This window comes from Lissotriton vulgaris, chromosome 7, assembly GCF_964263255.1.
Source record: "Lissotriton vulgaris chromosome 7, aLisVul1.2, whole genome shotgun sequence".
NCBI classification, from domain to species: Eukaryota; Metazoa; Chordata; class Amphibia; order Caudata; family Salamandridae; genus Lissotriton; species Lissotriton vulgaris.
Genome location: NC_141695.1, coordinates 147719173 through 147732435, shown reverse-complemented (window position 1 = coordinate 147732435; position 13263 = coordinate 147719173). Strand labels below are relative to the sequence as shown.

At 46.3% G+C, this 13263-nt stretch overlaps 1 protein-coding gene across 1 annotated transcript in view; it reads right to left on the bottom strand.

Annotated features, from left to right (window-relative positions):
• The window catches only part of LOC147701026 (phospholipase A2 inhibitor gamma subunit B-like), a 212035-nt gene that overhangs the window by 136068 nt on the left and 62704 nt on the right, over positions 1-13263 (bottom strand). The window contains exon 4 of the mRNA XM_086929838.1: positions 4254-4403. Within this exon, the coding sequence (XP_086785964.1) occupies positions 4254-4403 (150 nt within the window). The remainder of the gene's footprint in view (positions 1-4253; positions 4404-13263) is intronic.

Sequence of the window (13263 nt, the reverse complement as noted above, 5' to 3'; positions counted from 1 at the left end):
AGTTCAAGAACACTGTTTTTTTCTCTTTTCTCTTTTCCTACCTTTTTGGATTTTCAGATGTTGACTTTCTTTACGAATTCCCCTTTACAGACTTGATTACCCTCTTCAGATGTTTACACTCTCTTTATCTGGTTATTACAGAGCTACTCGAGAAAACGGCCGACTTGGCAGTTGGGAACTTTACTATCTATATTAATAGGTATGCAGTCTGCAGACAAACCTCTGACATGTTCTTTTTTTATAATAGCAGTTATTTTTAGCTGCGAGAGAAACGTAACTCAAAATACCCTTTCTCTATTCTCTTTTTCTGATAACATCTTCATTTATCAGATATTGATTTACTACAATACTGATTACAATTCTATCACACGCTTTCTTTTTTTGTTATGGCACATATACTTGACATTACCCCATCTACTTTAAAATGTATCATGTCTGTGTCATATGTAACACACTCATTACTCACAGATAAATCCTTTCCCACTATGTTTTTAGGTCCTTTGCAATTCGAGTTTAGTATGCCTGAACTCAGAGTAATAAAATACATCTTTTAGTAAAGTTTATTTTAATATTCTGTGTTTGCAAATACCACTTTTAGAAAGTAGGTTTTTGCTTGCCTAACCATTTGAGCCCGCCTCTGCTAGGTTGTGGATTCCTTGTCTGTGTTTGTGTGTGATAGGACTGGGGATTTCCAGGAGACAGGCTGGGGCTGCCGGGTGGTCAATAGAGGATCTGCATCCAAGATGGGAAGGAGGAGTTGCACCTGGGACCTGAATAAGGCTGGGCCTTCCCTCTACAATGCTGGCTCCACCCCCTGTGGTGTGTCTGATGTCTCCACCCTGCACACTCAAAGAAGAGAAGGAAGACTGTCAACAAAGTGATCCTGGCCTGTACTTGCCTTCCACAATGCTGGCTCCACCTCCTGTGGGGTGTCTGATGTGCCTGCCCTGTGCTGTGAAAGGGAAGGAGAAGTCTGGTCAACAGAGTGCTTCAGAACTGGCTTGAACTGAGCACAGGCCCCTCTCCCCTCAGAGAGCAAAGGATTTTGGGGTGTAAGTATTGGGACCCTTAGCCCATGAAATTAGATCACTCCTGGAATTGAAAAGAAGAACCCTCTGGAGAAGAGAAGCAACCTGAAGACACTGAGGAGAGACTATTCCCAAGCTGAAGTGCTGTTTGTGGGATTGGACTGAAGTGGTTGCCTGGCTGCCTAGAGAGGAGATTGTGGATTTTACCTTTGCTTTTCAATTTGCGCTAAAAAGATCTCCAAGGGCTTGGAAGAGAGCTTGCCCCTGACCGAAGTCCCAGGACCAGCTTTTGTGAATTGCTACTATTCCAGTGGCTAGGGAGGCAGGAAGCTGTGACCGACTCTCACGACCGGCCCGGTGTCCTGTTGGCACCGCACTGAGAAATGTCTGCCTCGAACACCGCAAGCTCTGCGCTCACCGACTCCGTCTCGACGCCGTCAACGAGCCGTAGCCTGCACCGTGACTGAAAGGACTCCGCAACGTGCAACGCCGCGCTACACCGAATCGAACTGGTCTGACCGATGCGGTCACTGCTGCTGACTTCGAGTCCTGTGACCGCACCGGAGTTAGGCACCGCCTCGCACACTTCGCAACGCACGGCCCAACTCGCACCGCTGTCCGGACTGACCTACGCCAGCTCCCGAGCTCCGGCTCGTGCGCTGCACCATAAAGCTAGAAGCACCACAACGAGCAACGTCCGCCCCGAACAACGCAAGCTCTGAGCTCACCGACGCTGTCAATGAGCCGTAGCCTGTACCGGGATGGAAGGGACACCGTGACCTGCAACGCTTTCTTTTTCTGCACAGCGACGTTTACTGGAACAGGCTCGCACATCCGTGCTGGCCGCCCCAAGGAAAAGATACTGTGTTTGAGTTCGTCGACATTTGAGTGGACCCGGACCGCCGCGGTCCGCTGGATTGTTAGACTCTGTGTTCTTTCAGCACACTGTAGCCGGACAAGGCTACCGACTCGCACAGAACTTTGATTTACACCATTTTAACCAGAACTCTCGAAACTTGATAGTACTGTGGATTCTTTTTGTCGTTTGTTGGTCTTGTGGTAACTCTATGTAAATTATAACTTATTTTTGATAAAAAACCTTGTGTGGTGTCCATTTGTAGTGTTGTCACTGGATTACTGTATGTAGTCACTAATGCTTACCTTACATCGCCTCCGAACTAGCCTTGACTGCTCGCGTCACGCCGCCTAAAGGGTGAGCAGGGGTTTTTTAAGAGGGTAGTTCCCTTGCCCTGACTAGAGGAGAGGGTTCCTGCTTGGCACAAGTACCTACCTACACCAACCAGAGACCCACAATTCTAACAGTTCCACATCACACAAATAATCTCAATACGTTTCCATTACACACCACATAATTCAACAAGAAACCGCATAACACAAATCAACAACACAATTACATAAAACATCACAGTCATATAATCCACACCACATAATTCAACATTGCACCATATAATGACAACAGCACACGACATAATAAAACTCCAATACATAAAACCGCACAAAGTATCATACACAAAATTACTCTCTATATCACAAAATCCCAATATCCACATATTTCAACAGCACAACATACCACATACTTCCATTACACACCACATACCTCCACTCCACTCCAAAACACATAAAGAAAAAACAATTACATTTACAACGTCAAAAACTCTCACTCTTGCCAATCCAAGACCTACTGCATTGCAAATGCTTGTTTTACTAACAGTTAAGTTTGCAGAGTGGTAAAAAAAATGGGGTTGGGTCTCGGACCAGCTCTCAGGAATCTCACAGTGTAGGAATTTACAGGAGGTACCAGAAGTAAAGTGGAATCATCCCGCAACCGGTAGTGCACCACAAGCCGCATTTGCAGAGTATTGGAGAAAGGGGGCATGGCCTCCATAGACCTCTTAGCAATCCTGCTGTGTGGGACTTATTGGAGATAACAGGCGGGTAGTTGGCCCCAAAGGACTTCCCTGGGGGGCCAACTAGGACTCCTATTACCTCCAGTAAGCCCCATACAGCAGGAATGCTGAGACCTGATAGCAGGCCACACCCCCTTCTCCACCCCTCTGCATTCGTGCCTCCTGGTGCACTACTAGTAGGGGGGGTGAATTACTGATGGTCCTTGGGGGCCAACCACCCCTCCTGTTGCCTCCAGCAAGTCCCACACAGTAGGCTTGGTGAGCGGTTTTTAGTGGTCATGCCCTCTGTCTCCTCCACTCTGCCAATGTGCCTCCTGCACACTACTAGTTGGGGGATGAAGTTCCATTGTCTGTTGAGAGTCCTTGGGGCCAACTAGATGCTGTTTACTCCAGTAGGCCCCAAACAGCTGTATTGCTGAAAGGGGGTCAGAAGTTTTGCCCCTTTTCTCCACCACTCTGCAAATGAGCCTCCTGATGCACTGCTGCTTGTGGGAAGAAGTCCACTTTAGTCCTGAGACCCTCAGGAAGCAAGGGGACGTCATCCTCCCACCAGCAGTGTGTCAAGAGGTGCAATTGCAGAGTGTTGGAAAAAGAGGGTGTTACCTGTAACCACATCTCAGCAATCCCACTGTGTAGGGCTTACTGGAGGTAACAGGTGGGCTAATTGGCCACTAACGACCCCCATCAGTGAAGGGGATTACTTCATCCCCCAACCAGGAACCCACCAGGAGGCGGGTTTGCAGAGTAGTGGAGAAAGGGGGCGAGACCTCCAGTGAGTTGCCTGCTTTTGATTTTATTTGTATTTTTAGGAAGGGGGGCTGTGTGGCTCCCCTTCCCTTGACCCTTTTGGGCCCCCGGGACCCATCCCCCGGGCCTGAGACATTTTTTATGTTTTAATAAATTGAAACCGGAGTGGGCCGCGCTGTCTCCCTTCTCAGGCCAATTTTTGCCCCTGGCACCACATACCCTGGACATGGCCATCTCGTTGGGGACAGCAGGGGGAGCCAGAAGGCCTCCCTGGTCCCGGCCGGCTCTCCCACAAGGCACATTCTGTTACCACCCAACTCTAAACCAGCCCAATTGCTTTAGTGTATCAGAGATTCTGCTGTCTAGAGTGTAAAAAACCTAAATTATTAAATAATCAATGAAGAAGAACATTTGGCACCAGAAAAGGCATACAATGGACACTACTACCTCCATCTCTGAGTATTTGAAAGGACATTCCAAAAGCTAAGATCTCAACCACCTACTGCCAAGCAGCTGCTGGGTGACAGCCAAACTTGAGTGATGCCCTTACCTGGCCGTTCGGCTGTACCATGATAATTGAAGCAATCCGTCTCCGGTCCCCTACATTCGATGAATTTATCAGCTTTACATTCCTCGAGGGTGTCTACTTTGAAGCAGTCTGGGCACTTCTTTCCATTGGGGATCCATTTCCTTGGAGTAACTAAAAAATTGGCAGAACAAAAGAATTAGACACCTACAGTTTCAAAAATAAGTAACAAAAGTCACTGAAGGCGCCCACATAGTAAAACATATATAACAGTAGGAAAACGCCACTATAGATTGATGCTAACATTTAAAAGTGCTGTGGCACAAGGAGCACTGCCTAGTGTTGCAGTTCACATCTTAGGCAAATCTCTGGATTACATCAACTCGAATAAGAAGATAAAGTAGGCATGGCTCTGAGAGTCCTATTTACACTCAGACATTTTTCAGGGATTGCCCTGCCCACAGTAAATAGAAAGCTGTTGAGTGATTTAAAAGGGAGGCAAGGTGTTACCCTGTGGTGTTAGCAGGATGTGAATCAGTACATGATGTCACTTGCTATAGTGCCAATGCCTTTATGCCATGAGTTGTTTTATATAACGTGCCTGTCAGCCAGCATTCTTTCTTATGCAGTTTTCTGTCTTATCTGTAGCTATTTCACCATGTCTACTGCGTTCTTGTCTTCTCCAACTTGTATAGTTGTTTTTCGTAAGTACAAGTAATGTGTTTTCCCTATTAAAACAGTATACTTCTCATCAGTAAGTTCATATCTTTGTCCACTTCATAAAACCTGCCATAACAAATGTGACCTCTGCTCCAGTTATTTCCTCCTAGATTTGAAGTATATTTGTGTCTTTTTGGAGACTATGGATTGCAAAGGGTGGTAATTACTCGGTCAAGGCAACAAAGTAAAATACATCATTGACCTGATGGAGTACCCATCCTCTCTACTTAGGGCCTGATTATTAGTGTGGCGGTCCCAGCCAAACCCCTGGTAGAGATGTGGCAGCTACCACACCAGCAGTCCGACAGCCCTATTATGGCATTTGTGGTCAGCCCGCCATAGGACCACTGCAACGGCCGGGGATCCATGAGCCCTCGCCAGTGGTGTAGATCCCTCTGCAGTGTCATGGCGGTCAGAGGCTCGCAATATGCTGGTGGCACCCCTGCTAATTTAGAGATTAAGAGAGACTAGTATTCAGGGACCAGCGCTAAAATGGTTTGCAGACTTTTTGGATCAGCGCTCTCAAACAGTGAGCCTGGGTCTTTTTCGTTCTCACACTCTGAAGCTCACCAAAGAGGTTCCCCATGGCTCCTGCCTTTGCCCCAGACTGTTTATTGTTTATGTGGCCCTCCTTGCAGGAATCATCAGAGACCATGGGTTTACCCCCAGTTATATGCAGATGATACACAACTGCTTTTATCTTTTGATAATGATAAAGACCTGTCCAAATGTCTCTTCGCTGAGGGCATGTTAGCAATAGCTTGATGGATGACTGATAACTCCCTCCAGCTAAATGCTGCTAAGTCCTAGATTCTGCTATTTGGTTCCACTCAGAAAATCTGGTCCCCATACTGGTGGCCTGCAGCCCTGGGCTCAGCTCCCTGCCCTAAGCCCATGGCTTAAAACCTTGGGGTACGACTGGATCACTCTCTGTTCATGAGAGACCAAGTCATGGCCACCTCTGGCACCTGCTACCATACAATGAGTCTTCTTCGTAGTGTGTTCCAGATTCTCCCTTTATCAGTCCGCAGAACTCTGATTTAGTCTTTAGTTATAAGCCATCTCGATTATTGCAACTCTCTCCTGGCTACAGCTAATGAATCTCTTTTGAAGAGAATGCAGGTGATTCAGAATACAGAATCCCGCCTCGCTCTCAACATGCCTCTCAGAACATCTTCCAGGCCTTTGCTGAAGTAGCTTCATTGGCTTCCCATACGCCAGAGAATTAAATTTAAAATCTGCAGCCTAGCTCTCAAGGCACTTCATGACAGGAGCCCCAGCTACCTAGCGGAAAACTGTTTACTCTACCAACCTGTCAGATCTTTGCGTTCTGAGGGCATAGGGCTGCTTGTTGTCCCCCACTTTAGAAAATTGAGAACTGGGGCCAAACATTTGCCTATTTGGTGCCGAAATATGTGAACTCTTTTCCCGTTGAGCTACGTAACTGCCCCAACTTCCTTCTCTGTAGGAAACTTCTAAAGACAGAATTGTTTCGCTATTAAGGGCTACAACCTGGCATACCCTTCCTCTCTCTCACGGAGATACCCCTTAGGGGTTGATTCCAGCACATTACAATTCCGTTACAAATAAAAATACAAGTTTCTCATGCCACACTTCTCATGGCGGTGAGCGTGCCATGAAAAGTGTGGCAGTGAGGAAACAAAGAGGGCCCTGTTGGCTCAAGGCAAGGAGATGCATGTAGGAAGGCACATGGTATGCCACCCTGTGTGCATGCACCCCTTGTTCCTGAATGGCATGAACTTCCCAGTCTGGGCTGTGCAAGAATAGTCTTCGGCGCTCTCCTAACGCTGCAGCGCTAAGGTTCACTAACAACCCTTTATGTTGCACAGTAACAGTACCACCAAAGGACCTCCCGCCAGACTGTGAGGAAACTCGTAATCTGATGGGCAGGTGGCGGTTTAGTTTGGCGGTGTTGGAGCAGGGCAGTGGCATGCCACCCCACTCCCACACCAGCAAACTCATTATCAGGCTCTTAGAGTCAGCCCAGCAGATGACTCTCATCACTGACAGGAACCACTTTCACAGCAGCTGCTGTCAATGATGTAATGTTTGTCTGAGAGCACTGTCAAGCATGATGGACGCCTATCTAACTTTTAACTTGTTTTTTTATATTCAAAAACAAAATCTCAAAGCACCAAAAGAAAACAAAAACTAAAGACCCACACATCATGCGGGAGTTCTCTCATAGTGTGGGGATCATTTATACATCTTTATTTTCCCTTACTTCCAGGTTTTTCATGGAGGTAAGGGATAGTAGGAATACTAAAAACTGGTCATTGGACCGCTCACTTACAATCCAGTGAGCAGTCGATTGCCAAACCTCCACCGGTCCACACACTGTCATGCCATCGGAAAAGAATGTCGTCGAGAGACTGGGTAGACTCCGCTGCAGACATATTTAGGGTTTCACTGACTGTAAATCAGGTGGGTGGGCCTTCAGTTTGCAGGACAGGGGACTCCATCGTCATTTCACCAAACTTTAAATCAACCCCTCTGTACGAGAGTTGTAGATGTCCAGGGCTATTGGTCATTATTCAGTTGTGGTTGTAAACCACAATATCGAGGTAAGAAATAGACTATAGAACACTGACTAACACTGTATTGTTAAGTACAAGTACATGAAGGCCATAGTTGCAGTCGACAAATACTTTCAGCACAATATTAAAAACTTGATAATGTGACGCAACACTTGACGTTTTCATCCATGTTTTCCATGAACTTTTTTTCCTTGACGGTGCATCTCCATGAAATGTGTGTATGTTGGCTTTCTGCTCCCACTAAACGTACACAGGGGGTTATTTACTAAATGTTTGTCTGGGCGTTGTAAGGTGCAAAGTTACATATCGTTGATTTACTTACCATTAAAATAGCACTCACATAAAACAAAACTGCACCGCATCGTGGGACCGCCGGCACAGCTCTTAGTAAGTCTGAGCCTGAGTGACAGCATCTTGAGTTAGGATTTACTGTAGATGTGTTTTCCAGGGTTTGAATGAGCATGCAAAACAAGTTGTGAGTCTGTACACAAATGTAGGAGTCTGTGGGTGTTTTATGATCATTTCCACATCCATCTCCATGCCACACCTCCTTCCCTATCTCTACCACTTAGTTATGTTTATGTTAAATGTGCCATACCATCAGATTCTCCAGAGTTGCATATGCATTGCACATTGCTAGAATTCCACTGATCCTGATTATGTGAAAGAGAAGGCAGAGTATAGAATCACAATTGATTTTATATTCACCCAAATTGACTTTAGATGCAGACACCTTTCCAAACTTTGTCCAGTCATTTCCTTTTTATCTGTAACAATGAATATGAACTTTTTTCCCCATGGTTTTGGGAGCTGAAAGAGTAATCTCTTTATACTCTGAAGCTGTATAGTGGCAAGACTTTGTGTAATTTGTGGTCTGACTTACAAACGTGCACTGCCCAATGATTATTTCATTTTGGATTCATTTCTTATCTATAGGTCTGGCTTACAGACAGCTTCAGCTGCCTTACCTGCCTCATTTTTCCTCAGACTAATATATATTATTTTGTAGTTTAACTTCCAGAGAATGGTTTTTGATCAGCCCGCTTTAGTCATTGGTCAGACAGAGGACCTGATTTTGAGTTCCAAACGTGCGGTGGCCGACCCTTGACCTCCAGACTGGTGGTCCACCCGCTGTATTTACGAATACGACATCGGAAGATCTTGGATCCCACGGTGGTGACGTGGCGGTCAGAGGCCCTAACATGCATATTAGGAGTTTCCTGGCCACTTCACTTCCAAAGGTGGTGAGTATGCCTCTAAAAGTGTGGCAGTGAGGAAACAAAGGGGGGCCTGCAGGAGCCCCTGTTGCTTCAGGGTTATGGGATGAAAGCAGGGCTGCACTTGCACCCACTTTCATGCACGGCATAGACTTTACAGTCCAAGTCATGCAGGAACAGGCTTTGGAGTTCCCACGGCGGTGCCTTTTTCATAGGTACCACCATGGAAAGGCCAGAGGACCACCTGCCCGACCAGGAGAAAAGATCTAACCTGGCGGGCGGCCAGCGGTCGAGTTTTGCAGTGCAGGAGCGGGGCAGGGGAACGCTGCTGTTCTCCAGCTCTGCCATACTTGTCATGAGGCTCAGCGTATCAATCACATGTCGGTCAGTCCACCAATCAGCACACATACAGCAGGACAATGATATTACACACAGACTTTGTAATGACAATCTGTGTAACTCTACATTCTAAGGAATTTAAACCTTTTGCTTAATGCATGCCCAGAAACTCCCTGCAACTGCAGGCAAACTGAGTCATGTCAGTAGTGGCGTGCCCACTGGCTCAAATCTTACGGAGGGTACTCCCTGCTCGCCTCAAAACCTGCCATTGTCCTCCAACTGATAGACTGCAAGCTGTTCAGTGCCAAGCATTATTTTGTTATTACAAGCATATTCGCACAACATTTTGGATGAGTCAATTGAAGTTTTTATTTTATTTTGAAAATTTCGAGAACATCCTTGCAATACAAAATGGCATCACTTATGTTTGTTTTGAAGGTAAGTATGCCTTCTTTTAGTGCCCCCACCTTTAAACCTCACCCCCCGCTCATGGGCAGTAGGACTCCAAAATGTTGTTCAATCGGTTTCAGAGAAGGAAAGAAACTTGAAAACCAACACATGTGGACTTTGAAGTTCATCTACGTTTGAGATGATCAACATACTTAATATTTCACTGTGTGATGTTGGGTTTATTTAGCGATAAGAACATCTTTGGATTCCATCAAGTATATGTTTGTTAACCAACCATGAGGCCTATTCACAAAGGCATTTTAGACTATTACCGTATGTTTGCAGTCGAAGATACCACATTTATGCCTCCCAAGAACATGTCCAGGCATTCCTGGCAGGAGGAGATACATTTACTACTCTGGAGTTCAACGCGATAATGGGAAGGTGAGCTGATCATCCATGGATTATACTGATTTGTAGTAAAATCTTTTTCCATGAGAATTTTTTTTTACACCAGTGAGAAAAAAGTGGTTTTGCAAATGTAGCTCCATTTCCGATGTTCAATGGTATGTAGAACTCTAGACTGGAGAGAATAGGAACTTCTGTGACCTGTCACATGACATATGCCTTGGAACCTGCACCTAGCGCACTTTTCAAGGTATGCTATGACAAATGTGAATAGGAAAAAAATTACAAATATGTTTTGTAATTAGGGCACTATGTATTACCTGTATGTATGCACACATATATGTGTGTGTGTGTGTGCACGAGTGTGTGTGTGTATTTTTATATAGAACGAACTAAAAGAACTAAATCACTAAATATTTTGAGGGTGGGTGAGAGAGGAAGTATTGAGAAATAAAAATAACTCTAAGGTATGTTTCTGGAAGAAGAGGCCAATTCATTTAAATAACAATGAAGGAATCATTAAAAGAGGCCTTTAAAATGAATGGGGCCAAATCCCAGCTCTCCATTGTGCTGCCAGCCCCTGCCGCTGCCTCACTCATTCTGCTGCTCAACTCTTGTGCTCTTGTTCGACTGAGCTTTTCTCTTTCTCTTTTCTTAATTCCTTTGTCTGTTTCTTGTGCCATTCTGCTGCTTAATTCTTGTGCTTCTGTCTGATTATGCTTTCTCTTGCTTAATCCCCTTGCCTATTTCATGCGCCATCTCCGCTGTTTAATGTTATGCTTTTGACGCCAGTTTTGTTCCTCCTCCTGATCACTGACACCATTCTCCTGCCTCCCACCTAGCCCCTCCCAGCAACCCTTCCTACTCCCGGGACGTACTTAATGGAGCCCACAGTTCAACCCCACTGAGCAGGTCTCAGACCCAGTTCTTGCCTGTGCTGCCAGCCCCGCCGCTACCTCGCTAATTCTGTTGATCAACTCTTTTTCCTGACTGCGCTTTTCTCCTTCTCTTTGCTTAAGTCCTTTGTCTATTTCCTACGCTTTTCTATTTCTCTGTGCTTAATTCCTTTGCTTATTTCTTGTGCTTTTCTTCCTTTCTTTGCTTAATTCCTTTGCCTATTTATTGTGCCACTCTGTCTCTTAATTCTGGTACTACTGTCTGGCTGCGCTTTTCTCTTGCTTAATTTCTTTGCCTATTACTTGTGCCATTTCCGCTGCTTAATTTTGTGCTTTTGGTTCTTGTTTTCCCCTCCTCCCACCTCTCGATTGCTGCTGCCATTCTCCCGTCTCCCTCCTAGCCCCACCCATTGCCTCCCGCCGCCCCTCCCTCTTCCCAGGACCTACTTCATGGAGGCCACAGAGCGACCGTGCCACTGTGGTGCTAGAGACAAGCCCATATGCGCCCATCTGTGCCTCAACCATGTACATTGCCAGGACACCTTGGCTCCCGGCCCACCCACAGGTACAACACCTACATCCTCGGCGCACTCAACACTGAACAACCCGGCAAGCACTGATACCATGCTGCACCGAACTCTAAGGTAGGACAATTTTCCTGTGCTAAATGCACCTTCTCCTGCACCAGCATGACCACCATGACACTGCAAAGTAAAACACCATCCTCCCACCGCACCACAACAGAAATGACCACCGACTCCACTACCTACTCTTTAATAGAGCAAGCATGCCACCAAACCTTGGGACCTCATAACCTCCTTTGCACCCAACATTGTCTTCCTCACAAAGACCTGGCTCAACCCTGCATCTGCCCTGATGGATATAAAATCACACACTATGACCACACCAATAAGCCATAATGAGGAACAGCCATCATCCACAAAGAGACCATAAAGTGCACGCAGCCTCGGTCCATGCATGTAACATTCGTGGGGCAGTGGGGCCGGGTGTTGGAGATTCCGACGGACGATGCAGAGGGAAAATTAATAATTTATAAAATGTTCCCTCTGCATCATCCCTCGAAATCAGCCTGCACCCAGCCTCAACAATGGTACCTGCACGAACTGCAGCTGAGTGCACCACCACACCTATGGAACACCTCAACTTCAAGTTCCAAAATGAAAGAAACAACCTTCATAAGCACCCTCACATACCAGGCTCCACCATATGGAACACAATCACAGACTTCATTGCACCCTTAGCCCTGGACTCCAAGGGATACATCTTCCTCTGGGTCCTCATCTTCCTCATTGACGACCCCAATGTCAACGACATCGCACATCTCCTCAGAAGTGTGAGCAGCCTTGTACAGACCCAGATCATCTGCGATCCCACACACTCTGCAGAACATAGGGTGAACCCCTTCATCACCTCCAGCAACCAGGTCAAATACAGCCCGGTCACAGAACTCACCCACTTCAGCATAGCCAGCCCTCATACCGCCACTCCAAGATGTCCAGCACTCTCTCCACAGCTGGAGTACAACTTCATAGACCTTCTGGACAGAGCCCCCAACACCTTCAACTCAGTTGCCACCCCCAACCTAGAACAGGGAATTAAGAGCTTCAACACATGTATCACCAACAGCTTAGCCCCCATGAAGAGCAACAATCAGAGAAGATCCTCTGGAGTGACCAGTTGGTTCACCCATGAAATAAAAACAGTAAAATGTGGCAGCAAACAGCTGTAAAGTGGATGGCATGCCAGCATAGGCACCACAAACAGGACAGCCTTCAAGAGCACCCTAAACCGTTTTCCACCCCCCACCTGCTGAGGGCAAAAAATTAAGGCAGCCCTAGGCACACACATCAAAACCAGCACCAACAGAGGCAAGGAACTTTTCAACATTGTTAAACAAATTATCCTTCCTGGCTGCCAGCAAAAACAACATCATCCCTTCACAACAGCTATGCAACAACCTCACTAATTGCACCCATGTACAGCCACTTTGAACCCCATCCTACATCTACAGTCTTCCACAATAGATTCCCCTCTACCACAACTGACACGAACCACAGACTGACTACCTGGAACCACCTCTCCAACAAGTAATCCCTCCATGCAGTCAGGAGGAGCTCCCACAGACCCATGCCCACACCTCATTTTCACCCTAGGAAAGCAAAGGATTAGCTAGGAACTCACCACCCTGTTCAACACCTCAAGCGCCACTGCAATATTTCCCAATGTCTGGCAACACGCCAAAGTCAGACCACTACTCAAAAAAGCATACGCTGACCCTAGCAAACTAAAAAGCTACGGTACTAGAAAAGACTATCAACAAAATATCTTGGCATACCTGGAGTAGGACCAGCTACTCGAAGCCTCCCAATTTGGCCTCCGCAGAAATCACAGCACTAAAAAAAACCTGATCGCAGCTACCAATGACTCCTGAAGAAAAAAAACAGCTCTGATCCTCCTTGACCTCTCTGCTGACTTCAATACCATA